A 27,169-nucleotide genomic window follows, 5' to 3' on the forward strand; every position below is an offset into this window, starting at 1 on the left:
ACCAACTGGACCTTCCTCTTGGTCTCCAACTCCCTGGATCCAAGTTTCTGCCTCCCCCCACCCCCACCCCGATGATGCTCACCGAGAGCAAAGAAGTGGCTTAGAGGTGACGTCCTTCCAAATGCATCCTCCTTGTCCTCCCAGGGACTAGGAGACGGGGCTGTGTCTGCCCACCCATCACCCCCTGCCCAGGACGGTCCCCAGCGTCCATCTCCACGCCCGCCCACCTCCCCTGCCTCGGCTGGTCCTTGGGTTTGGGGATGGAGGGAAAGAATTCTTGTGCTCACGGGTCAGGGCAGCCCCAGCAGCTGGCGTGACCTTGGGTGGGTGACGTGGACTCACGCGTCCAATGCAAATCGAATGCGGGGATGGAACCCGGTGGCCAGTGCAGGTGACCGTCACTGGCTGATATTGGGTGCAATTCCTATTCAATGCGTGTGTTCCTGTGCAGATGTGAGCGTGTGAATCTTTGGGTGTGCATTTGCATGTGTGTGAGGTGTGCGTCTCTGTGTTCCCACGATGCAAAATATCGGATAGAAGGGCAATCTTGAGGGATTTTAAATGCACGAGAGTCTGCATGCATCTATCGCCCATAAATTCCTATGCACCTGTCAATCACATGTACCCGTCACCCCCCCAAAAAAAACCAGAACACCCACAAAGAATCCAAGAAGCAAGCACGGCCACCTACAAAAGAAAGGAAAGACGGCCAATTATTTGCACAAAGCATTAGAAAATACTGTGATATTTTATTATTAAAAATGTTGCTGAAAAGTTTATACATATGTGTCCAGCCATATATATCTTCTATCATTACTTAAGGCAAAAAATCAAAAACAAAAGTTGCAGAATCATAACCCAAAGAACCATTGAACCCTGCGTGCCTTTCAAGATCAAGAATAAAAGCCTAAGAAAGTAGGTTTTTTTTTCCCCTTAATTTTTTTTTCTCTCCTTTTTTTTCTTTTTTTTTTCTCTTTTTTTTATATAGATAGCAAGTATATTTTTATATTTTTTTTTCCCCTCTCATAGGACTCTCTGAAGACTCTATAACCTCTCTCCCGTAGAAATAAGATCTCCTTCGCGACGTATGAAATTGCTTTTAATTTTTGGATCCTCATCCTCTGTAAAAGCTAAAAGTCGATCCACGCAACACGGGGGACGCTCTGTGTCTACCCCCGGGGGGCCACCAAGCGGACGCAGGACTGTACATATTGCTACCAGAAGACGATGAGAGATACCGGACAGACAGCGGGGTGCACGCTACGACAGACTCAACCCCCCCCCATCCGGGCGGACCCTCCGAGCCAGTGGACAGGTGTCCACCTGCTGGAGGACCAGCTGGGGCCATGCGGCAGCTTGCAGAAATGGCCTGAGCACAGCTTTCCAAAAAAACAACAACAAAACAAAAAAAAACAACAACAAAAAATTATAATAATAATAACAATTTGCAGGGACGACTTATCCAGGACATTTCACTGTGGACAGGGGACTGTGGTTTGCAGGTGCTCGGTGCAGGGGGAGGGGGGTGGAGAGGGAGGGTCATCCTATTTCACATATTTATACACAGAGCCCAGCTCTCCAAACATCCAGATGGCCAGCAGCATCCGGATGTATGGTGGACATGCAGGTGTCCCCAAGAGCTCCGTCCCAGGTATTAGGTTCCATGCTGGGACACACCACTACGGCGGGGGGGGGGACTTGGGAGTTGAAGGAAGGTCGGTCGTTATTGCAAAGTGGCAGAGGTGCAAAAACAGGCAGAGTGTCCACCTCCACGCTCGAACCAGAGATGGCCTTTCTGCAATGGACGGCCAACAGCGGGGCCCAGGTAGGTTGTCTTCCAACGTCTTTGGCGACTGTTTCTTGGTGGGGGTGTAGGAAATTTTTTTTTTTCTCCTACTCTGTCCTTCCATCTTGGAAACGCTCAAAAAAAAAAAAAAATAATAATAATCCCTGAAAGGGACATTCGAAGGGACATTTTTTAAAAAAATGATGAAAAAAATAAATAAAAACTGGATTGCTGATCCATAAAGGCTCACCGCCGCTGAGTCCAAGAGGAACGCACGTGTCCTGCTGCCACCCCATTAGCAAGGCTGAGCAGGTCCCCTCCTGGGGAACATGGCCCTGCAGCTGCCCAGCTCAACAGTGCGGTATTGACCGCCCCGGGGCAGGCTCCACCAAGGGGGCTTTCTTTGATATGTTGGCAGGGACCCGGGGTTGGAAGCACATCTTCCTAAACCCATTCAAAGGGACCCCAGAGGACACAGGGACACTTGTACTCCCCCACGTCCCCGCTGCCGCTGCTGCTGGGTGTGCATGGAGCTTGCACCGAGTCCCATGCCCAGAAAATGACAAAAATTCGCCCCCTCCCCCCCCAAAAGAAAGGGTCTGCCACCGACGTCCCCCGGCGGGCACTTCTGCAGCCCAGGAGTGGACCTGCGACCGGTCCCCACCCACGAAACCACTCGGAGCAACAAGAACATCAAAAACAACAACAAACAACAAAAAAAATCCCACGTCTCCGTGTAACCTCATCAAGAACAAAAGCCATTTTTTTTGTTGTTGTTTTTTTTTTGTCGTTTGATTTTTTTTTTTTTTGCAGGGAAGGAAACAGGTGGAATGACTCATGTATATATATATTTATATATTTATATACATTCAGAGCACGATGAAAACCACGGTTTTTGTTTTTTTTTTTTTTTTTTTTTGCTAAAAGCTCTTTCCAAACTAAAAACACCGATAAAAGCTTTTTTAAATTTTTTTTTTCGTTTTTAAATCTTTTTTTTTTTTATCCTCTCCACCCTCCCGCCCCTCCTCTGTTTTTTTTTTTTTTTTTGTGTGTGTGTGTGTGTGTTTTAAACTCACGGCTATGTACACTTTTAATTTTTTTGTTTTTTTTTTTTTTTTTTGATTTGTACAAAGTTTCTTCAATGTAGTTCCAGCGGGCAAAACGGCGGCGGCTCTGCGCGCACAACTACAGGGATTCTCCTGCACAGGGAAGTCTCTTGATTTTGACAATAAAAATCCTCCGCTCCCTTCTCTCTGTCTCTCCATGAGACGGTGGGCGCCAAGGGGTGACCGACCGAGGACCCGCCGCAGGGGCATTTCCTTGGCCCAGGTTCCGCGCGGTTCCCTTGGGTGGCACATGAAGGACATGAGTGATGATGGATACGGTTTTTTTTTTTTAAATTTTGTTTTTCTCCCCAACTGTGATTTAAAAAAAAAAGAAAAAAGAAATCCGATATCCTTGGCTGAGTGGCAGAAACGTCACCCACGGAGGCCACCCAAGCGTCCCCTGGGCACGGGGGTGGGGGGATCTTTAAAGCAGTGTGGTCACGGAAATGGATGCGCTTTTTTTTTCTTCACATTTCACAGGGTCAGAAGTGGATTGGGGTGCAGAGGGGCGGGCGGGGAGGGGACAGGTCGATTCCAGGAGCGAGCGTCCAGCGACGTGGGCAGGGTCACCAAGATGACCCTTGATTTTTCTTTTTTTTTTTCTATTTTTTTTTTCTTTTTCCTTTTCGATCCTCAGTCCTGGGGGGGGAAGCCAACCTGGGTCCCGGGTGGGAGATGGGGGTGCCGGGTTCTGTTTCTGTCTGGCTGGAGGGGACAGGGGGACCACCCAGGGCAGGAGGACGGGCGGGGGAGGGGAGCGCGCAGCTATACGCGGGTGGTGGAGTGTCCGTGGGGCAGGTTGGTGCTGTTCTGTCCCCCGCTGAAGGTGTTGAAGGTGTGCAGGGGCTGCATGCCCGTCAGCGTGTTGGGGATCATGGTGATGGTGTTGGGCGTCATGAGTGGGATGTCGTCCGGGGACCGGCGCAGGGTGAGCGTGTAGTCGGGCGGGCAGGTGAGCCGCAGCGTGTCGTGCGCCTGCAGCGACTCGCACTCGTGGTCGTGGTCCAGCTGCTTCATCTGCAGCGACAGGATCTCCTCGTTCTGGATGTGCGCCATGTCGTTGGTGGCGCTGCGCGGCTGCGGGCTGGGCCGGCGGTGCGTCTCGTGCCGCCGCTTGTCCTTCTTGTAGTAGAGCGCGGCGAAGGCCAGGATGTTGAGGAAGAGCAGCGAGGCGCCCACCGCGATGGTCACGCTCAGCTCCGTGGAGTAGTCGCGCTTGGTCTCGATGAGGACCGTCGTGTCCTCGGGCCCCGTCTTGTGCGAGTCCTTGCTGTGCTTGGGGCCGCTGGCCGGGGTGATGGCCGGCCGCTTGGTGGTGGGCCAGATCTTAGCAGGGGACCGGCGGGTGCCGTAGGGGAACGAGGTCATGTCCGGGGGAGGGACTTTGGTGGTGGTGGACACGTACTGGAAGATCTCGTTCAGGTTGTGCAAGTGGGGGACCAGCTCCAGCCAGAAGGCCACCTTGGTGGCCCGGTAATGGTCCCTCACCCTGGGCTTGAGGCCGATGTGCAGGTACAGCTGGTCCTTGGGGTTGTACTTGGACCAGGCCACCTCCTCGAAGCGGTTGGGCTTGGTGTGGATGAACTTGGTGTCCTGGGGGACGGGCTGGTTCGGATCCCTGCGGAGAAAGGAGCAGGGGTTAGAGAATCGAGGTCACCCTCCAATGCAAGGGACAGGGAAATCTCGGCCCGACCTACCCCCGTGGGGATCCGTGACAGGGTCACGGCCCGCGATGATTGCTGAGCTCCACCCGGGCACCTTCTGCTTCCATCCAAGGTGCGTCCACCATTTGGAAACCAAAGGTAAGTCCCTCTTGGTCTGAAGGATGATTGTCCCCCACAATGTCCCTGCTTTTGCAACGCATGCGATTTCTTTCACTCCAGGAATTGCACGATTCCATGCCTCGAGGCGAACTGGGTATTTCAAATCGCTTTGAAACGGTCCATCTCAAACCACCGGGTCATTTGTCCCATAGGGACAATGGAGGACAGTGTTTGGAAATATATATTTTTTTCTTTTTTTGGAGTGTGTTGCTCCTTGGGGTATAGGTCAGCAATGGTGCAAAACACCTCCAGGGAACAGTAGACGTACGACCTTAAAAATAAAATTGAATAAATGCATAAAAACTATCCCCCCATGTGGACAGGAGGGACGGAGAGGATTCTGGATTTCAGAGGCTACTCGGGCTGACCCAGTGAGCACCCTCTATCTCACTCAGGAACGGAAATTGAAGTCCATGGACAGATGCTGGAATTTTAGCACAGAACATCAAATAAAAACGTGCATTGCTGTTGCATAAACAGCTGAGCATTCAAGAAATATTATTGATCATCTTCCAATACGATTATTGGAATGCGTGAGCGATTGCTACGGAAAAAAGGCTCCTGGGCCACCTTATTGTAGACTAGAGTCTATCCTGTGTTTACTGTATACAGTGTACACAGGAATACTGCATATTGCATGCTCTGTACCACAGTGTATGCCACCTGTATACTCCAAGTGGCGTCCAATATACCTTTATATAGTGTACCACATTGTTCAGGTGTGGATATGAGGTGTCCCCCAATGCTCATGTGTGAGACAATGAAAAAAAATGTTCATAGGTGAGATATTTCCACTATGATAACCTTGATCTAAATAGTGGATTAATCCACTGATGTGGATTAAGTGGGTGGTGACTGCAGCAGGTGGGGTGTGGCTGGAGAAGGGGGTCCCTGGGCTGTGCCTTTGGGGTCTCTGTCCTGTCCCTGGGGAGCAGAGCTGTCTCTGCTCCCTGGTGTAGACTAATAGTGGATTAATCCACTTGGATGGACTCACTGGGTGGTGACTGAAGCAGGTGGGGGGTGGCTGGAGGAGGGGGTCCCTGGGCTGTGCCTTTGGGGTCTCTGTCCTATCCCTGGTGGGCAGAGCTCTCTCTGCTCCCTGGTGTAGACTCATAGTGGATTAATCCACCTGGATGGACTCACTGGGTGGTGGCTGCAGCAGGTGGGGTGTGGCTGGAGGAGGGGGTCCCTGGGCTGTGCCTTTGGGGTCTCTGTCCTGTCCCTGGTGGGCAGAGCTCTCTCTGCTCCCTGGTGTAGACTAATAGTAGATTAATCCACTTGAATGGACTCACTGGGTGTAGACTAATAGTGGATTAATCCACTTGGATGGACTCACTGGGTGGAGACTCATAGTGGATTAATCCACTTGGATGGACTCACTGGGTGGTGACTGCAGCAGGTGGGGTGTGGCTGGAGGAGGGGGTCCCTGGGCTGTGCCTTTGGGGTCTCTGTCCTGTCCCTGGTGGGCAGAGCTCTCTCTGCTCCCTGGTGCCCTGTCCTGAGCGGCTCTCCTCCTCCAGGCCCTGCCGCCATCTTGTTCTGCCTCCCCTTGGGCCAGAGCCATGGAACCACTTGTGTATGGACTGAGACATCTGATACCATGAGCTCCAAGAAAACTCTAAATTGTTCTTATTGCGTATTTTGTTAACAGAAACACAAAAATTGAATAAAACACACTATATCCTGTTTACTAAACGCCAACTGTATACAGTGCCTATGTGTGTCTATGCATACTTGTATGCATATATGCATATATATATGTCTAAGTCCATTTATCATGAATTTTCTTACCTACTTAGCAACATTTACACGTTTGAAAAATCAGCCAGTCTGGATCCATGACACTTTTCTTTCTGCATGTTTTTGGAAAGACGTCTGCTTTGATGTGACGCCTCACGTGTCTTGTATGCATCTTGCAAAAGGAATCTCAAGTCTTTTCTATTTAACTGGGATCTGCCAGGAAAAGGCTGGGCCTCTGTATTTTATTGTTCCCCCAAGACATGAAAAGGGGTAAAGATGCCCCCTCTTTGGCCCTCGGGTGTGAGTTTGCCGCCCGGCGTCTATTAGATAGAAGAGAGCTTTTATGAAGCGCCGAGCCACCAGGACAAACAGTGATCTGTCTGTGCAACAGCTCCAGGGCTCTGCGGCCAGGAACTCGGTGCATGTTTCCAAAGGTAAAGAAAAACACATTTATTTTGTTCTCAAGGAATAGAGCAGAGGATTTGGGAAACCCAGATAAGCCGGCTGCAGCCCGATGATACCATCTAGCCATTAAAGGTCTCCGAGAGGCACAGGCAGGATCTGTGAAACCGCCATCAACTCTCGGAGCTGAGCAAAAGACCCGGGGCCGTCTCCCTGCTCAGAGGCTCCAGAGAGGGCCGGAGGCCGGTGCAGAACCAGAGGCTCCTGTTTCCCAATTTCTCCTTCTGCATCCAAGTAAGATTGATGGAGCAGCTGTCCTCCACCAGGTGCCTCAGTAACTCCTCCCGGGCACCAGGGGGCGATGTCTGCTCAGCCTCAAATACCTCTTGGACCAAAAAAAAAAAAAAAAAAAAAAATGTGAAATTCAGTATTAAAAAAAAGAGCAAACCGGGTGCAGGGGTGCACGCTTGTGGTCCCCATGACTTGGAAGGCTGAGGCCGGAGGATGGCAAGTTGGAGGCCGGCCTCAGCAAATTAGCGAAGCCCTGTCTCTAATTTTAAAAATATATAAATTAATTAATTAAAAAGGGAAAAATGTAGGATTGGCTATGGCCATTTTGGTCCCAACCAGTGTTTTTAGATTTATACTTCACCAGGACCTCATTCCTCACTTCTGCTAGAAGCACCAACTGTGTCATATATATTATTATTATTATTATTATTATTATTATTATTATTATTATTATTATTATTTTTGGAGTGGGGGACTGGGGATTGCAGTCAGGGGCCCTCGACCCCCGAGCCCCGTCTCCAGCCCTATTTTTTGCATTTTATTGAGAGACAGGGTCTCCCTGAGTTGCTTAGGGCCTCCCTTTGGTGGAGGCTGGCTTTGAACTCACCATCCTCCTGCCTCAGCCTCCCGAGCAGCTGGGATCACAGGGGTGCACCACCAGTTTAAGAAGCCTTCTTTGCACACAAGAAATGAAGTGTCCTTCCAACTTCTGTTGCATGCATCTTTCCTTTCTTCCTCTTTATTATAGTTTTTTTTTTTTTTTAAATAGGGAAAGCACCAACCTCATCCTCAGACACATCGGCAGCAGGAACAGCTAATGAGAATTTAATGGCTTTCTCTGGGTTTCATTCTTCTTTACTGGGTCAATTAAACATTTGATAAACGACTCTGGCTTTGCATTTAGCAAAAGCACACAAAGGTGATCTTTGAAACGTGTAAGAGACAAGAAGTAGGCTCTTTTAATGAGGATTGAGATGGAACTTTTTTGGTACAAAGTAAATAATAGATGAAACTGTGCAGGGTGGCATAGGCCTGTAACCCAAGAGGCTGGGGAGGCCGAGTCCGGAGGACAGCAAGTTGGAGGCCAGCCTCAACAACTTAGGGAGGCCCTAATCAACTCAGTGGGGCCCTGTCTCTAAATAAAATACAAAATAAGGCTGGGGACGGGGCTCAGGGGTTAAGTGCTCTGAGTTTGCATTCAATCTGCGGTATCCAAAAAAATAAAAAATAAAAAAAGATGTACTACCTATAACAAAGTATATCTACATCTCTACCTATTTTTGTAGGCAGTTCAGGATATATTTATAAATAAAAATTTGAATATATGTTCTATGCATAAAAATATAAAATTGTATGTATGGCGTTAAAAAGATGCACACTGAATATAATAAAGTACAAGTGCATGTCTATTTATTATCTATTATCGTCCATCTATATATTTAGGACATAGAAAAATCTTGGTGGCCGTCCGTGATTTCTATATCCACGGATTCAAGCAATCGCGAGTAAAAATAATTTGGAAGAAAAACCTGTGTTTCTGCAGAATTTCCCGTCTTTATATCCTAAATAGCATGTTATAGCAACTGCTCTCATATCAGTATTATAAGTCATCAGAAAATATTTAAAGTGCATAAGACAATGTGGACGGGTCGCATGTCGATATTGTGTCATTTTATAAAAGGGACTTGGGGGTCTTCAGAATCTGCCAATTGTGGAGGGTTTTCTGCAATGAGCATACTGTACGAGAAACGGAGGTATAAATATGTGTTTGTGTCTGTGTGTATGCGCACACACATCTACATATATTTATATATGCACACATAGGCACCCACGTGTATACACAACAGACATCTAAATCACATACAGTCACACATGTCTACTCCATTCCTGAAGATACAGAAAACCTGTGTTGATACACCTCTGTCATTAACCCCTGATTTCCTTGGCTCCTGGGTTTAAAGCATTTCACTCCACCTTGAAAACAAGATTCCAAAATCTCGGTCAGGTCAGTTGCCAAGGTGACCCACACGTCTCAAAGAATCCTTTTACGTAACAAGTGCGATCAGGTCGGGAGGAGGTTTGCAATTCTGCCCTCAGCTCAGAAATCAATTATCAAAAATCTGCCCGTCCTGCAGCAGCGAGCACCAATTGGAGGATTTTTTCAATGAGCACCAAGCACTCTCAGGTAGAATATATAGTGAAATATATATATATAGAGAGAGAGAAAAAATTAAAATATAAATAGATAAGGTACCAGAGATTGGTTGAATCCAGGGGTGCTTAACCCCCGAGGCACACCCCCAGCCCTTTTAAATTTTTACTTTGGGACAGAGTCTGGTAAGCGGCTCAGGGGGCCTCGCTAAGTGGTTGAGGCTGCGGCCTCCAATTTGCAATCCTCCTCCCTCAGCCTCCGCTGCTGCTAGGATGACAGGCGTGCTCGGATGATATTGCACGAGTCAAGGAAACGATTTGGGGGTGCAGGTGTGAGAAGGAAAGGACTGGAGGAGGAGGAGGAGGAGGAGGGGATGGCACCTACCCGGTTTTGGCGAAGTTGGTCCAGTAGGTCATGACCACGGCGCTGAGCATGACGTCGTTCTTGGAGAAGTTGCAGCTGAAGAGCTCCGTGGGGCCGATCATGGGGACCCCGAAGACGTAGGGGACCTCGTCGCCGTGGGCTGAGTCGGCCCAGCTGGGCTTCATCTCGCTCTGGCAGTGGTGGTAGAAGGCGTAGAAGTAGGTGGGCGAGCCGTACTGCGCGTGCAGGTCGGCGGTGGCCACCGCGGGCGCCACCCACTGGTGGTCGGTGAAGAGGGCCACCAGGGTCTTCCTGCGCGTCTCGGGGTTCTCCTTGTCGGCCCAGTCGGTGTACATGAACTTGATGGTCTCGCGCAGCGTGTCCTTGCCCTCGGGGTAGCCGTACAGGTTGTCGACGAAGTTGGACACGGAGAAGTCGAAGTCGTTGGGCGTGACGCCGTCCTCGTTGTCCACGATGCCGTCCACGAACTTGAGCCCCTCGCCCTGGTTGACGCCCAGCATGATGTCGTAGTTGAGGAACTCGCCCTGCTCCATGAGGATCTGGGGGTCGTCCGGGATCACGTCCCCGTCGATGACCGGGCCGAAGGCGATGTGGTAGGTGGCCGGCGTGATGGCCTGCTGGATGAGCTCCTTGTGGCTCTTGTGCCGCAGGCACTCCACCAGGTCCGTCGTGTCCAGCATGTTGCAGCCCACCTTGTCGGCCAGCAGCCGCGTGTACTTGGCCGGCTGGTAGTTGACGGCCCAGCTGGACAGCGCCGTGCCGCTCTGGATGATGGCCTTTTGGAACAGACCTGCGGGGGGCGGGCACAGAGACGCGAGCCAGTGAGTGCGCGCGGGGGAGGGACGTCCCAGACGCTGCTGCGACTGTCCCTCCCCCCGCACCGGGGGGGCGCACGAACGTTTGCACCCGGCACCACGCAGCGGAGCCCGTGCGCAGCGGAACCGGAGCCGGAGCCCGTGCGCACCGCAGCCCGTGCGCACCCCAGCCCGTGCGCACCGCAGCCCGTGCGCACCCCAGCCCGTGCGCACCCCAGCCCGTGCGCACCGCAGCCCGTGCGCACCCCAGCCCGTGCGCACAGCAGCCCGTGCGCACAGGCACGATGCATCCGCAGAGCTCTGCTGCCGTGGTGCGTCTGCACGGATATATCTCCAGATTTAAAAAATACAGAGAGAGAAGGGAGGAAAAAAAATGCAGTTTATCTTTGCACCATTTCATGGATTTTATTTGACTTTTATGCATTTTTTTTTTTTTTTTTGCTAATTTGGCTTCAGGCACGTGCGTAAAAATGCTCCCTGGTATCTGCCTCTCCCCCAAATGCGTGCCCTGCCTGTGCATGAGGTCCAAAGAGCTTGCATCTCTCACAAGCAGGACTTCAGGACTGCGCTGGAAAAATAAAAATCTAAAATGATAATAATAATAAAATAATAATTTTTTTAAAAAAATGATAATGATAAAAGACACCGGAATCCGATTCAGAGCAAGCATCCAGGGAAGCACGTGTGTTCCTGCCTTTGGTGGAAAGATATCGGGCTTTTAGGTTTCTCGGGGAATAAATAAAATGAGCTACGCTGGCAGAAATCTTCAACGGGTTTCCAATGAGCAGTTTTTTTTTTTTTTTTTTTTTTTAAGAAAATTCATTCGTTTCCAAATCGTAGGCATCATGCAAAACTGAGTTTGGTAACGTTTGCTGTGTCCCATGAGAAATAAAAAACTGCCTGACTCCGAGGGAGGTTGGAAAGGTTGGGCGACTGCGCGGAGATGACATGGGATTGGGACGTGAAGCTGCCTAATGTGTCACTCAAAGGCACCTGGGGGACCCGTTTCTGTCAGAAATGCACACTGGAGCCCGCTGCACTGACTCCACTGTTGGCCTCTCAAGAGCCACGTGTTCGGGAGCCCTGGAGGAAAATCCCGTGTCATTGTTCGACCTCTTGGAGGCATTTGTAAGTTAAATCAAGAAGTTAAAAATGCTAAAAGAGCCGCCGGACCGGGTGGTGCACCCTTGGGATCCCACAAGCCCCGGAGGCTGAGGCAGGAGGATCGCGAGTTCAAAGCCAGCCTCCGCCAAAGGGAGGCCGTAAGCAACTCAGGGAGACCCTGTCTCTCAATAAAATGCAAAAATAGGTCTGGGGACGGGGCTCAGGGGTCGAGGGTCCCCGAGTTCAATCCCTGGTAGGCATCGTCCCAAAAAAAGGTAATCTATGAATTTGTATTTTAAAAGATAATAAATGCCATTTTACATAAGGGACTGAGCATGGGACAGTTTCGACATATGCCAATAGGGCTCCCCTAGAGAGTGACAGAGGACCATCCTTGGACCCAGTGCTCCTGCAGATCCCCCCCGCCCTCCCTGCCCCGGGGGTCACCTGCATTACCTTCCGAGTAGTGAGACAAGGTCAGGAGGCTGACGCAGGAAGCTCCGGCCCCTGAGCCGAAGATGGTCACTCTCTTGGGATCCCCTCCGAAGGCCCCCACGTTCTCCTCGATCCACCGCAGGGCCTGGATCTGGTCCAGGAGCCCGTAGTTGCCCTTGGCCGCCTGGTCCCCGGTGCTCAGGAAGCCTGCAGGGGCGAGACCCGCCTGTCAGTCACAGCAAGCACCTGCACACCTGCACCCTGTGAGCATCCGACAGTTTTTTTTGTTGTTGTTGTTTGTTGTTTTGTTTTTTACATATTGTGGATCGCACTTCTTCTGTGAAGAAGGGTCTGCTCAGATCCTTAGTTCAGTTATCGACGGGGTTGGTTACTGTTTTTTTTTGGGGTGTTATCTCTGGGAGTTGGATACATGCAGATTCAAAGTACAGAGAGATTCCGTCTCACCCGAGTCTGAACGGCCATCAGGACAATCAATGCAATAAATACAGGTAACGGTCAATGAGGGGCGAGGGTGTGGGGGAAAGGCACACTCGTACGTTGCTGGTGGGACTGCGAAATTGGTGCAATCACTCTGCAAAGCAGGATGGAGAATCCTCGGAAATGTGAGAAAGGAACCACCGTGGGACCCAGCTATCCCACCTCTCAGTCGATACCCAAGGGACTTAAAATGAGCCCACGACAGGGACACAGCCACATCCATGTTTATAGCAGCTCAACTCACAATAGCTAAGCGGTGGAACCCACCTAGGTGTCCCTTAATAGACGAATGGATAAAGAAAACGTGGTATATATACACAATGGAATAGTACTCAGCCATGAAGAAGAATGGCACGATGGGTATTTGCAGGAGACTCTCATGCTAAGTGAAATAAGCCCATCCCAAAGAACCCAGGCCAAATGCGTTCTCTGATGTGTGCATGTTAATTCACAATAAGGTGGGGGGGGGTTACGGAAGAACAGAGGTGCTTTGGATTAGGCAGAGGGGAGTGAAGGGAGGGGAGGGGTGTGGAGTAGGGAGGACAGGAGAATGAATGGGAAATTATGACCCTGGGGGCATATGTGACCACAGGAGCAGGGTGATTCTGCACCATGTGCCACCAGAAGGAGGAGAAGTGACACTCCATCTATGTGGGACGTGTCCAAGTGCCGTCCACCGTCACCGAGAACTAATCAGAAGCAAAATCACGCATCTGTTCCCCCCCCCCCCCGCTAAAGCATCCTGCGTGTTTCATTAGTTGCACGGACGGGTCATCCACGGGCGTCCACTGCCTGAGATTTTTCCACATGGAACAAACCAAGGACCAGGGAGATGCTCGACCAAGAGCAGCTAAAACTGCAAATCACACTCTGTCCAGCAGGAGGCGCCCACGGACGCCCCACCTCGTCTTGCTGCAGCGATTTCTTCCCTTTGCACCTGGGGGAACCTCACCCTCCTGGTCAGAGGGGGGGCACATTGCAAGCCTGAGGGGGACCCACCGGGTCGGAACCCCCAGCTGCCAAGGTCGGCACGGGAACAAGGTCGCACAGAAGCCAATGTGTCTGGGGCAGTTCTGGGGCAGATGAGCTGAGGTTGGGTCCCGGGACCTGGTCTGCATCAGGGTCCCAGAAGTCCCCCCTTCGGGGTCCCCTGGCTCCTCTCAGGGACGTGACTTCCCTCCTGCATGTCCCCTGCAGGTGGTGTGTGAGGACGGTGGCGGAGGCTGTGCCCGGAGGCCAGGCAGGGCTGCAGGTCCTGCAGGGCTTCCGGGAGGGAAGCTGTGGGGTCAGCACTGGGGGCCCTTGATTGACAGGAAGGGACTTTGATGAGATGCCCAGGTCCTTCTCTGCAGACTCAGGATTGGGTTTGTCGACACCAGGATCCCTGCAGACCTTAGGGCCTCCCTTTGGCTGAGGCTGGCCTCCAACTTGGGATCCTCCTGCCTCAGCCTCCCAAGCTGCTGGGATGACAGGTGTGCACCCCTGCTCCCAGCCCCTTCAGAGATATTTTGATGCTGACGGATGAAAACCAGCTCCACCTCCAGGCATTGCAAAACCTCTCCTGGTCAATCACTTTTTGGCTGCTGACCTTCTCCGCCTGCCATGTTGCTCTCTGGGCAATTCCAGACGGTGCCTCTGTGCATGGGCCCCTGGCAGAGCACGGCGCCCCCTGCAGGCCAGCCCCAGACGAGGCTTCTGTCCGGTTGCTTTTTGATTTCCCTGCACACAGTAGGCCCGCGCGCTCCAAGGCTTTGCAAAACGGGAGAAGCTTGGAAACTGAGACTTCAGGACTAGGTGGAAGGGGAGTTTCAGGTAATGAAATGGGGAGGTCTGGGGTGATGGACTCTCTCCCCGTAGATTGAAGGATGCATCTCAGGCTCCTGGTTGCAGAAGGATTCTGCAGAAATGTAATTCACATTTTTTTTTTTTAATGCAGTCAGGGTCTCAAGTGTTCAGCTGAAAATCAAAACCAAAAATAAAAGGACTTTTTTTTTTAACTGCTGCATAACTTATAGGGAGATTTTATTTTTACTGGAGAATTTTTTGAAGGGTCCCCTGCCCTCATTAAATTTATTTTTAATTTGAATATTGTAAGTTATTTGAGCCAAACTCATATTTTTTTTTTTACCATCCAATTAGGTGTGTCCCAGAAGACATAATCGGTGCATGGATTTTATCTCCTCCTTTGACTTATTTGCACCCCAGTAATTGCAGCGACCGGGGAGGCTGAGGCAGGAGGATCAGGAGTTCAAAGCCAGCCTCCGCCAAAGGGAGGCCCTAAGCAACTCAGCGAGACCTTGTCTCTCAATAAAATGCAAAATAGGGCTGGGGACGGGGCTCAGGGGTCGAAGTCCCCTTAGTTCGATCCCTGGTATCTACCCAACCCCTGCAAGAAAAGCAGACGAGGTTAGCAAAGGTCCTTTAGTGCACGACTTTGAATGAGGTGATGGCTATCAAAGTACTTCACCTTTTGCAAAACCCCATAAAATTCGAGTTGTGATCATCATGTGCAGGAAAATTTGCTAAGGACTTGGGTGCAAATAGATCAATGCTGATAGCACAGGTGTTTCAAATTATCCCACTGCACCCCATACCTGGGTGCAATTACTAGGTGCTCATTTAAATACATATATTGAATATGTACATTGAATATTGAACATATATATCCAATGCATATATCAGATGTTGATAACATGTTCATATTTACATTCTCTTTAGCTCAAGGTGCAGTCCCCACGTCTGAAGAGGGACAATTGAGCCGAGAGTTTGGGGGAATGTAAGAAATGCCCGTTGAACAAGCCACATTTAAAAGAGGTTCCTGCTCAAATCTACGCCTCTGCCGCGTATTCTTTTTTTTTCCTAGAACGGCCGGCCGCACAACCCAGTCTCATTTCCCACCCATCAGAAGTCTCAAGGTCACCCAAGCCGAGCGTCAAGGTGAGGAGGAGCTTAAAATAGAGATTCTAGAGAAAATTGTTCAGTGCTCTTCCTGGACGCTAAACCTTAGGACACGCACCGGCCTCCTTTGGCTGCTGCACTGGAAATGAATGAATGAGAGAGAGAGAGAGAGAGAGAGAGAGAGAGAGAGAGAGAGAGAGACACGTTCTGCATTTCTCTTTGGTCACCAACCCCAAAACTGGGCTTCAAAAGAAGAGAGAAAGGAAAGAAAAAGGTTTTCTATTTCCAGAAATAACAATCTCACCCTATTTGTCACCTGTCTGAGTTTGCCCTCTTACCAAAGGGAAAAAAAAAAAAGAGCAAAGAGAAACCCTTTCTAGTAGCTTTTTTTTTAAATTGGACAAAAGATCATTATTATCCATATTTACTCTCCTGCTGCATCCTTTTTGATGGCTGAGTAGTATTCCACAGGGAACCACATTTTATTGATTGAGTCACTGGGTGGTAGATGCTCATTCCTTAGCTATTTACACCACGTGTGTATATGAGCGGGATTCATTTGAACTTGTCTACACTCACGATTCTCTATAAGTTGTCACTGTTTCCTATTTTAAATTTCTTTTTCTTATCCACGACCCTATGTTCCAGTCCATCACTTTCCTCATGGTGAAGTTCTACGTCCTCGTCCTTTGAAATGGCTTTCAAGCGGGTCATGCAGTGAGAATAAGAAGCTCCGTCGAGCACCCTTTTTTAAATCAAGATTCCAAACGACACCTAAAACCCTGGGCCACGTCAAACAGTTGTCTTAGAGAATGATGGACAGGTGAATGGCGGTGGCCACCCATCCCGCTGCGGATGCAGAGCACGCTCCACCTGGGTCCAGCTGACGTTTTGCAAAACAGGCTTCCTAGGTCCGGGCTGCCACTCGGGGTTTCACAAATGCGTGGTTTCTAGAATTTTCCATGGCTTCTGTCTCTGGGACCTGCAACACCATTTCCCATGATCGGGTTTTGTAGATCCTGCAAGATCCAGCAGACTCAGGGGAGGTGATTGGCAGGTGTGCACCCCTCGCCTGCCCCGCGGGTCTGGTATTTAGCGGTATTCAGACGTGCGCCCGTGGGCTCTGAGGCAACCAGGTGTGGTTTCCCCCGGGGTCTTGGGATGAACCACGCGGTACGGGTTTCAGGGTTTCGCACTGCTGCATTTCGGTGTCGTTGGTATCTCTCCTATTTCGGATTTGGTGCATGCACACAGGCGGCAGCTGAATTATTAACAATGTTTCCCTTTGTTAAAGGATCTCTCTTCCTGCACTCTCCCTCCTGGGCCTTGTACATTCAGAGCCAAGAAGATACGTTGTTTCAGCCTCGGGAAGTCGAGAAATGCAAAATGCAAATCTGATGGCCACCAAAGCAAGAAGACGGCATCCACCGTGCAATCCAGGGATCAGTCCCCCGTCCAGGGGACCAGGGCGTCCGAAGGAGGTGGCTCCTCACCTCTGTGCTCCCCCCAGCACCAACCTAATGGCCATCCCACCTGAGTCTTGCAGCTGGGCCCTGGGTCCCCTTCCCACTCCCCCTAGGGGTGACCTTGGCCGCTCAGCTGTTCTGCCTCCACCCGAAGCGCCACAGTGTCCCAACCTCAGCTGAGACGGCCTCACCCTGAAAGTTCATGTGAGAGACGATGCAGAGAGCTTAGAGAGGAAATGACTGGGTTAGAAGAGGTGTAGACAGAAAGTGGATTAATCCACTTGAATGGACTCACTGGGTGGTGACTGCAGCAGGTGGGGTGTGGCTGGAGGACAAAGGGGTCCCTGGGCTGTGCCTTTGGGGGTCTCTGTCCTGTCCCTGGTGGGCAGAGCTCTCTCTGCTCCCTGGTGTAGACTAACAGTGGATTAATCCACTTGGATGGACTCCCTGGGTGGTGAGTGTAGCAGGTGGGGTGTGGCTGGAGGAGGGGGTTCCTGGGCTGTGCCTTTGGGGTCTCTCTCCTGTCCCTGGTGGGCAGAGCTCTCTCTGCTCCCTGGTGTAACCTAATAGTGGATTAATCCGCTTGGATGGACTCCCTGGGTGTAGACTCATAGTGGATTAATCCACTTGGATGGACTCACTGGGTGTAGACTCATAGTGGATTAATCCACTTGGATGGACTCACTGGGTGGTGGCTGCAGCAGGTGGGGTGTGGCTGGAGGAGGGAGTCCGTGGGCTGTGCCTTTGGGGTCTCTGTCCTGTCCCTGGTGGGCAGAGCTCTCTCTGCTCCCTGGTGCCCTGTCCTGAGCTGCTCTCCTCCTCCAGGCCCTGCCGCCATATTGTGAAATGATTGGGTTGTAAGAGGTGTAGACTAATAGTGGACTAATCCACTTGGATGGACTCACTGGGTGTAGACTCATAGTGGATTAATCCACTTGGATGCACTCACTGGGTGTAGACTCAGTGGATTAATCCACTTGGATGGACTCACTGGGTGTAGACTAATAAGTGGATTAATCCACTTGGATGGACTCACTGGGTGGTGGCTGCAGCAGGTGGGGTGTGGCTGGAGGAGGGGGTCCCTGGGCTGTGCCTTTGGGGTCTCTGTCCTGTCCCTGGTGAGCAGAGCTCTCTCTGCTCCCTGGTGCCCTGTCCTGAGCGGCTCTCCTCCTCCAGGCCCTGCCGCCATCTTGTTCTGCTCCCCTTGGGCCAGAGCCATGGAGTCGGCCACCAGGAACTGGACCTCGGACACCGTGAGCCAGAACAAATCTGTCTTCCTTTCAGCTGATGGTATTAGTTATGTGTCAGAGCAACAAGAAACCAACTAACAAAATAGGAGGTGATTATTGGAACAGACCAGTTAAAAAAATGGAAAGAGACAAAATCATTGTCCTCAAGGAAATGTATTCCAAATAGGGAGGTGTCAGGAGAAGTTGAAATGTCACTGTGGATGTCACAGGTATAACATGAATAATGATCAAAGAGATTAATGATTAATTATGTGACGGAATTTACGGAATTATAGAATTGAGGAAATTTTGAGAGATGACCTTCAGGTTGGAAGACCAGATGAAAGAACTTTCCTACAGTTTCTATAAGAATAAAGGAATAAAAATGTACTTCTTGGAATAATGGGTCGCCAAGGCAGGTGTAGCTACTTCAGGTAACAAAAGGAAGAAAAGAAATTAGAGCAGGAGATATAGGGGAATGAGGTCAGGAAGGTGCCTTTAAAATGATAAAAAAGCAAAGAACTCATATTGAATGAGCTTATCCAGTGCCCTTAAAAGACTCATAAATGTGAAATTTTAAAACATGGAATGCAGAAAAATTATACAAGTCTTCTTGGGGGAAAAAAAAGAGTGGAAGGACCAGTATTGAATAGGAGTCATACAGACAGAATTCCCTGAATTCAAATCCTAGCACTTTAAAGCAACCAAGAAAGAAAACAAAAGCAACAACAAACAACAAACAGAAAAACCCAAAGGGTAAGACTGACACCAAACTTCTTAAGAACTGCACCGGATGCTAGCAGAGACAGGAGCGAGGTGTGTAAAGTTTAGAGACAAACAACTCTGAACTTCATCTTTACACTTGGCTCAATGTTTATGTAATTGTGGAGGCAGAAAAAGGAAAAATCAGTTACACTGAGGGTCTCATTTCACCAAATGGAGATTTACTCTGAAAATCTTGGAAAAAATACACAGGCACATATGCAAATAATCTGAGAAGAATGGTAAAAAAAAAAAAAAAGATGTGAAGACTAACAGAGCTATCAATAAGTAAATAACATTTAAAAAAAAATTAAAAATGGCTAGAGGCTGGGCACAGTGGTGCAAACCTGCAATCCCAGAGGCTTGGGAGGCTGAGGCATGAGGATAGCAAGCTGGAGGCCAGCCTCAGAAACTGAGCAAAGCACTAAAGCAACTTAGCAAGACCCTTTTTCTAAGTAAAATATACGAAATGGCCTGGGGGTGTGGCTAAGAGGTTAAGTACCTCTGAGTTCAATCAGAGGTACTTAACCTCTTAGCCCAGAGCCCCACCTCCAACACCAGCCCCTGGGGTCTCCAAGTAAGAAAATAAATGAAGACTCTGCGTTTCTGGGTAGATTCTTGCAGAAAATAGAAATAAGCGTCCTTCTTTGTCTTTCTTTTTTTTCTGTTTTGGTCCTGGGAATTGGACCCAGTGGTGCTTCACCTCGAAGCAACACCCTCAGACCTTTTTTTTAATCTTCTTTTTATTTTGAGAAAACGTCTTGCTGAATTGCTTAGGGCCTCGGTGAGTTGCCGAGGCTGGCCTCCAACTTGGGATCCTCCCGCCTCAGCCTCCTTAGGTGCTAGGATTATAGACGTGTGTGACCACACTGGGCGGAAATGAGTGTTTTTTTTTCGTAAGTAAGTGGAGCTGATCCAAGTTGGTGCTAAAACCAGGGAAGAGCAGCAGAAAGAAGGGAAATTACAGCCTCTCGTGTTTTATACAGAATTAGCAGGAAGCACAGTGAATATATAATGAGCCACAATGTACTGAACCTTATATTTCGCCACTAACTTTAACCTGAGAAGGTCCAAGTGGACAATTTGGGACAAGAACCGGTTAAAGGCAACATTTTGATAAGGTCAATAAACCAGGAATAACTACCTGATTCCATGTTATCAGATTAAGGATATTACTTCATTTGGCGGCACCTGCCTATAATCCAAGCGACTGAGGAGGCTGAGGCAGGAGGATCGCAAGTCGGAGGCCAGTCTCAGCAACTGAGCAAGAGTGCAAGCCAATTAGTGAGACCCCGTCCCAAAATAAAAACATAAAGGGCTGAGTGTGTAGCTCAGTGATTTCTGCATCTTCGTTCAATCGCTGGTGAGCAAAAAAAGAAAAAAAAATGGGAATATAAAAATGTCCAGCCTCTGCAAAAATATTCAGAGCCCAGGATGCATTTTTCAATAGGCACCTAAACTTCTATTTTTTTTCCCCACAAGGCGCCTGTGCACGATCTTCTTTCCTGCACCATTTGCAAACGGTGAATCTGGATTTAACTTTGAGCTTCGGAAGCACTTAACCGTGTTAGGATAGAACTGCAAACCTTGGGGTTCTACGCAACCGTGGACAGAACGGTCACTTCTCATGTCACCAAAAAAAAAAAAAAAAAAAAAAAAAAAACCATACTATTTAATTAAAAAAAAATTCCAGGTGCAGATGAAGATTGTAAAATGGGCAATAAAGACCCCACTGGATATATTACAGAGTTTTAGAAACCGAGTTTTGTAGAAAAAAAGAAGGAAATCACACAGAATTCAGAAGCTTATCCCCCTCGGGCGGAAATGGATGCAGCTAGAGGCTCAGAGGCTGTCCACAGCGAGACCTTATTTTGATTTGCCTTGTGCACAGAAAGATGCGCTTTTAATTAGTGTTCGATTCCTCTAACGATGGCCATTACTCATGTCCACAAAGGGAGCTTTCTTTAATGAGAAAACGGAGCCGGAAAATAGTCTAAGAAAGCTGCAAATAGCACGGTGAAAAAAAAAAAAAAGAGGCAGATATTATTTCAAACGGCCGACTGCAAAGTCTTTTCTGAGAAGATCATCGGGTGTGGTGGTGCAAGGCAGGAGGCTGAGGCAGGAGGACGGCGAGTTGAAGGCCAGCCTCGGCAACTTAGGGAGGAACCAAGCAAGATGGAGGGACCCTGTCTCAAAAATGAAAAATAAAGACGGCTGGGGATGTGGACAGTCAGGACCTCACTGAGCTGCTTAGGACCTCGCTAAGTTGTGGAGGCTGGCCTCCAGCTTTGGATCCTCCTGCCTCAGCCTCCCGAGCCGTTGGGATGACAGGCATGGGCTCCAGCTCGGGGCAGCTGAATTTTTTTTTTCCTGATTTAAGATGCTATCGTTGCATATGGATGTTCAAAGGGATCCCAGGGCACATCTTGCCCACCAGAAGCCCACCGCAATTTCTCGGTAATTCTGGAACCTAACTGGAGATGTCCCCAGTCAACCCACAGGCAGGTCACCTTGCACACACGCGGAGGTCGAGAGCCACATGACTTCCAAAAATACACCCTGTCCCTGTGACTTGCCATCATGAGGATGCAGGAGATGGGGCACCCCCCCCCCCCGCCGAGTTCCCAGCTCCCGAAATTAAAATGAGAAAGAAGTGAGTCAGGAAGAAACACGGGAAATAATGGGGTCGAGTTGGCAGCCTCCACCTTTCTGCCTGCACGAAGCAGGCGGCAGAAGCAGGTGACTCCCCTATTTTTAACGACCTGAAGGATCCTGCTGCTGAGACATTCATTTCTTTTAAGCTCCATGCACGACCTAGTCCACCGGCCGACTGCCAAGTCCCTTTGTGGTCACCACGTTTGGATTCGAGATCCTCCTCCAGCCTCGTGCATTCTCCAGTGAGCTCCGATTTCAGAGAGAATTTGGAAGTTATTTGAACAAACAACTGGAGGCTGAGGCAGGAGGATGGCAAGTTGGAGGCCGGCCGGCCTCGGCGACTTTGTGAGGTCATTGCGAGTTCAAGAGATGCTGTTTCCAAACAAAAAGGGCTGGGGATGGGGCTCGGTGGACACGCTCCCCGTGGTGCAATCCCTCTCGTCAAGGAAAGAAAACCAAGAGATGCAAACTGCCCATTCCAGGGACGAAGAATCATAACTACGCAAATGAAAATAACGCAATTGTTTTAAAAATAGTTTGACATTCAGAGGAGAGAATTAGATCAGGGGATGATAAAAAAAAAAGGCGTGAGAACACACGATTTCCAGAGACTAGAGGGATCTTGGAAGGACTTCCTGTGTCCTTTTGCCATGATTGAAATCGCATTAAAAATGCAATTACTTCCCAGGGGCCGGTGGATGGAAACCATCTGCTCCTGCCTCGTTGTTGGAGGCGGATGACGTCGTGGACAATTTAACGTCTGATACCCAAAGGAACAGGAAAGGTTAAGATTGGGGCGTTGGTGCATGCGACTGGCTTGCTAGGTGGTTAGCCGGGTCCTTTGTGCAGGGCTGGGGACCGGACACAGGCCCTTGTGCAAGCCCATCCTGAACTCCAACCTCAGAGCCACGTGTCCCTACCCATCCATGAGTCCTTCTAAGATAACGTGAAAACCAGCACCGACGTCAGCAGCGAGAAAACAGCGACCACTATCGCATTCGGCGACGTCAACTTCCACCGGTGGAATTTGGAGAAACGATTGAGAGATCATTGGAACAGGGAGAGATCATTTCTTTAAAAAATATATATATATGTGTGTGCGCATGCTCAAGAGTTCCAAGGACCATGAAGACATTTTTATCTGCCCTCTCTGTCCTTCTGGAGAAGCAAATCACGCCTAGTCCCAGTGTTTCCGCGTGGTATATGTTACCCACCCGTTAGGCATCCGGGAGCTGTGTTGGCGATGGGACCAGAGAGGTTGTTTTTCACGTGGGCACACAAAAAAATGCACAGCACACATCGGGCACGGGACGCTCCGGGGTTTTAGACATCAACGGAGAAGTCTCAGAAGACATCCTCCAGGTGAAAGGGACCTTTTGCAGGTGCAGAGCAGAGAATCCCCAAAGACAGTCCCGTATTTATATATGAAGACATAGAAATGTGGATATATTCCATGCATAAAAATATACAGAATTGCATCTGTAATGTTCAAAAGAATAATAATGAATATAATAAAGTGCAAGGGTATCTATTTGTTATCTATTATTGTCTATTTATCTATTTATGACCTAGGAAAAAAAATCTTTGCATCTGTGATTTCCATACCCACAGATTTAACCAACCACAAAAGACAATAATTTGCAAGAAAACCCGTGTCTCTACAGAATTTCCTGTCATCACACCCCAAACAGCACTCCGTAGCGACTACTGATAAAGCGGTACTGGACACCCGTATTGGATGGACAGGCGGTACCTCACCGCGAGGCGAATACTGCCAACTACAAATTGATATTTGGGATTGGGTGGTTCTCTGTGCTGGGTGTCGCCAGATGGTTGGGCAGTGTCTCTGTTCACCCTCCATGAGGGTCCTAGAACTCCAACCTACAGGGATCATCAGAAATGACTCCGTAGAGAAGTGATATCTCCTGGTGGAACATTTAAACGATCAGACATCTAATTATTGAGCATTCTTCAGAAAGTGCAAAAAAAAATATGTTTTCCTCTATTGTTGGCGCATGTCTGTCATCCCAGCAGCTTGGGAGGCTGAGGCAGGAGGATCGCAAGTTGGAGGCCAGCCTCAGCCAAAGGGGGGCTCTAGCAACTCAGTGAGACCCTGTCTCTAAATAAAATGCAAAATAGGGCTCAGGGGTCGGGTGTCCCTGAATTTAATTCCCAGTATCAAAAAAAAAAAAAGAAAAGAAAAGAAAAAGAAAGAAAAAGAAAGAAAAAAGAAAAGAAAAACTTGGTGAGGTCTCCTATGTAAACAGCATGAGAAATTCAAGAAAGTTTTTTTTCCAAAATAAGGAAATTATTAAATTATTTAGAGAAAGACAGGTGCCCTCAGGAGATTTAGTCTCTGAGAATCCTCCGATATCTGGGACAGGGAATCCGAGCTGCATGCAGGAGAAGATGGATATGAAATGAAGACGTCTTTGTGGAAGTAGTCATTTTTCTCAGGATCCAGGTGTTTCTCTGATGGCTCTGTTCTATCCACCAACATGTGTATGGTTTTTATGGTGAATAAAATGTCAAATATCAAAGCGACACACATTGAGAGAAAAGCACGCTATATTAAGACCCAGATGACACACATGGCTTTGTGAGGCACGTCTTATTCTTAGACTGAAGGTGTTTGCGTGCGTGCTTCAAGGCAAAAATAGAAATGGCTATATTTAAGCGGGAAACGCAATAAATATCCACGCTACCCCAGTTCCTGCCTGGCAGACGCAGGCGAAGAGGAATCGAAGGGATGTTTTGCAACTTTGCAAGAACAACTCGAACAGGTAAGAAACCAAGAATCACAGAATTCAGACACATTGAACAGAAAAGATGGAAAACCATCCGGGTGCGGTGTGCACCCCTGTCATCCCAGTGGCTCAGGAGGCTGAGGCAGGAGGATGGCAAGTTCAAAGCCAGCCTCCGCCAATGAGCCACATCTCCTTTTTTTCTTGCTTTTTTAAATTTAATTTTTTTAAGTAATTTTGAGACAGAGACTTCCTAAGCTCCTTAGCATCTTGCTAAGTAGTTGAGGCTGGCCTCCAACTTGTGAGCCTCCTGCCTCAGCCTCCCAACTTGCTGGCATTACTAGGTGTTCATCTCTGTCCCTTGGGTTTTTTTGTTTTTTTTTTAACTTTTATTTTTACATATTTATGTAATGACAACAGACACACACACACAAAAAAAATCCGCCATGAAGCAGTGTTGCTGTGCATTGTTGGTACGCAGCACTAGACACACTGGGTATCACTTGTACGGTGTGACTTCGGATGGTTACTATGCCATTTGAAAAAAAAAATGTCACTCTAAGTTGTACCTGGGGACAGTTCTCTCTGCTCACAATATATAATAGATAATTTATGTTATTTTTTTAAAAATCCGGGATGGTTCAAGACAATAAAATGTGCCATAGATGTTTTCAAAAATTGGTAAAAAAAATTTATAAAAGTAAATCAGATATTTAAGTGATAAAATATCTTCACAAACTATGAAATTTGCAAAACCACATCAGACTGTGCAGCAGACGCACGAATCACCTGCCTTCATTTTTGTGACCATCTGCCTTAAACTTTTTCCCCAGTGCTTCGGGCGGCAGGTGGGAGAGTGGTCGCCAGGGCTATGCACAAGGTCCTGCGGTCACTGCCCAGCACCAAGGAGCCAGGAGGAGGTCCCAGAGAATAATGTGACCTCAGACAAGGTGCAAAGATGAGTCGAACTGAAGATTAACAAAAAAATCAAGATGCTGCCTGTTACGGAGGAGCTGGAGGAAACTGCTTGTCAACTCTCCTTGTCAATAAGGAGGGTCGGAAAACTCTTAAGTAATTTAACTTTTATTTTAAAAAAATAAGAGGGAGCAAATCTGCTCTAAAATAAATAAAAGACAAAAAATGAAAAAGAAATTTAAAAAAAGAAATGTCTTCTTTCAGGGCAGGTTCACATGCCACACGGCTCAGGGTGCTTTAAGAGATGCTGCTTGTTGGGAGTGGCCCCGGCTCCAAAGACTAACTTCCCCATCCCCAGAGAAGAGGCCTCTAATGGTGAGCCCTGCTGGCTCACATGATCCTCACCCACCAATCAGACTAGCCCTGCTGCTCACCTGATCCTTACCCACCAATCAGACTAGCCCTGGTGCTCACCTAATCCTTACCCACCAATCAGACTAGCCCTGCTGCTCACATGATCCTTATCCACCAATCAGATGAACCCTATTGGCTCACCTGATCCTTACTCACCAATCAGAGCCCTGCTGGCTCACCTGATCCTTACCCACCAATCAGACTAGCCCTGCTGGTTCACATGATCCTTTCCCACCAATCAGAATAGTCCTGCTGGCTCACATGATCCTCACCCACCAATCAGAGCCCTGCTGGCTCACCTGATCCTTACCCACCAATCAGACTAGCCCTGCTGGCTCACATGATCCTTACCTACCAATCAAAAAGCACCCCATGCCAACTGTCAGACGACCCCCAGGTCTATAAATATCCAGAGCTGTTCCTCAATAAACAGGCTTTTTCTCCTGCGACAAGCCTTGATGGTTCTTTCAGTGCTTGTCCTGCGAGTCTGTTTGAAGGTAATACAAGCTGTCCTGCATCGTGATTGGCAGCTAAAGTCTTCAGGGCAAATGCAAATAACCTTCCTTCAAGAGGCTTCCAAATACTGTCAGTTGTGGGGTCGATAGTCCCCCTCCCTGGATATCAGGAAGAAAATCCCCTGCAGCGCTACGATCAAAGTGAAAACGATAACTGAAATCGATAGATACGTGCGTGTGCACATATATGAAAGTACATGCACTTTAAATATGTAAACTTAGGCTTGTTACATAGACACATGTTGACTGTGTTCAGAACATTAGCAAATTTTAAAAAATATGTTTTCTTTTTTAGAGGGGCATGACTGGGAAAATCAGTTGTAAACTTTTAGTCCCAATATCTTTGGTCTAAAAATTGTTAAAAATTCTGGCCCGGGGTGGTGGCCCTTGCCTGTCATCCCAGCAGCTCACGAGGCTGAGGCAGGAGGATCGTGAGGTCGAAGCCAGCCTCAGCCAAAGCGAGGCCCTAAGTGAGGCCTGTCTCTAAATAAAATGCAAAATAGGGCTGGGGACAGGGCTCAGTACTTGAGTGCCCCTGAGTTCAATCCCTGGTACACCCCACAAAAAAATTCTAAAGTATTTTTTAATATTTAAAAATTTAAAATTAATTTTAAAATGTATAATATATGCATATGATATACACATATATAACATATGCAAATAATATACAAGTATATTATACATGCATAATTCAGTATGTTATATATTCGATATTACATATAATATGCAAGTATTATATTATATACTAGGTAACATACTTTATCATATTATATATATATATATATATATATATATATATATACTAGAGTGTATTTTATGCTATATAACTGCATATACATACATTAATTTTTATATATAAAATATATAGAATATATACTATATATAATCACATACACTATTAAGTGTTGCATATATAACATATAGTATCTATACTATATATAATTACATATAAATCCATTACATACTACATATATAAAATGTATGATATATGTAATACTATATATATACACATAATATGCATAAATAATATGCATT

The 27,169-nt window shown here is 48.2% G+C and overlaps 1 protein-coding gene across 7 annotated transcripts in view; it reads right to left on the minus strand.

The window, feature by feature from the left end:
• Positions 1–729: 729 nt before the first annotated feature.
• The window catches only part of Nlgn4x (neuroligin 4 X-linked), a 163,090-nt gene continuing 136,650 nt past the window's right edge, over positions 730–27,169 (minus strand). For all 7 annotated transcript variants that reach the window (XM_040286892.2, XM_040286891.2, XM_005335530.5 and 4 more), the window contains 3 exons: positions 12,060–12,245; positions 9,685–10,474; positions 730–4,510 (listed from right to left, as the gene is read on the minus strand). In XM_040286892.2, coding sequence (XP_040142826.1) covers positions 3,658–4,510; positions 9,685–10,474; positions 12,060–12,245 — 1,829 coding nt within the window. In that variant the 3' untranslated portion in view covers positions 730–3,657. The remainder of the gene's footprint in view (positions 4,511–9,684; positions 10,475–12,059; positions 12,246–27,169) is intronic.

The sequence above is a fragment of the Ictidomys tridecemlineatus genome, chromosome Y (genome assembly GCF_052094955.1).
Source record: "Ictidomys tridecemlineatus isolate mIctTri1 chromosome Y, mIctTri1.hap1, whole genome shotgun sequence".
Taxonomy (NCBI): domain Eukaryota; kingdom Metazoa; phylum Chordata; class Mammalia; order Rodentia; family Sciuridae; genus Ictidomys; species Ictidomys tridecemlineatus.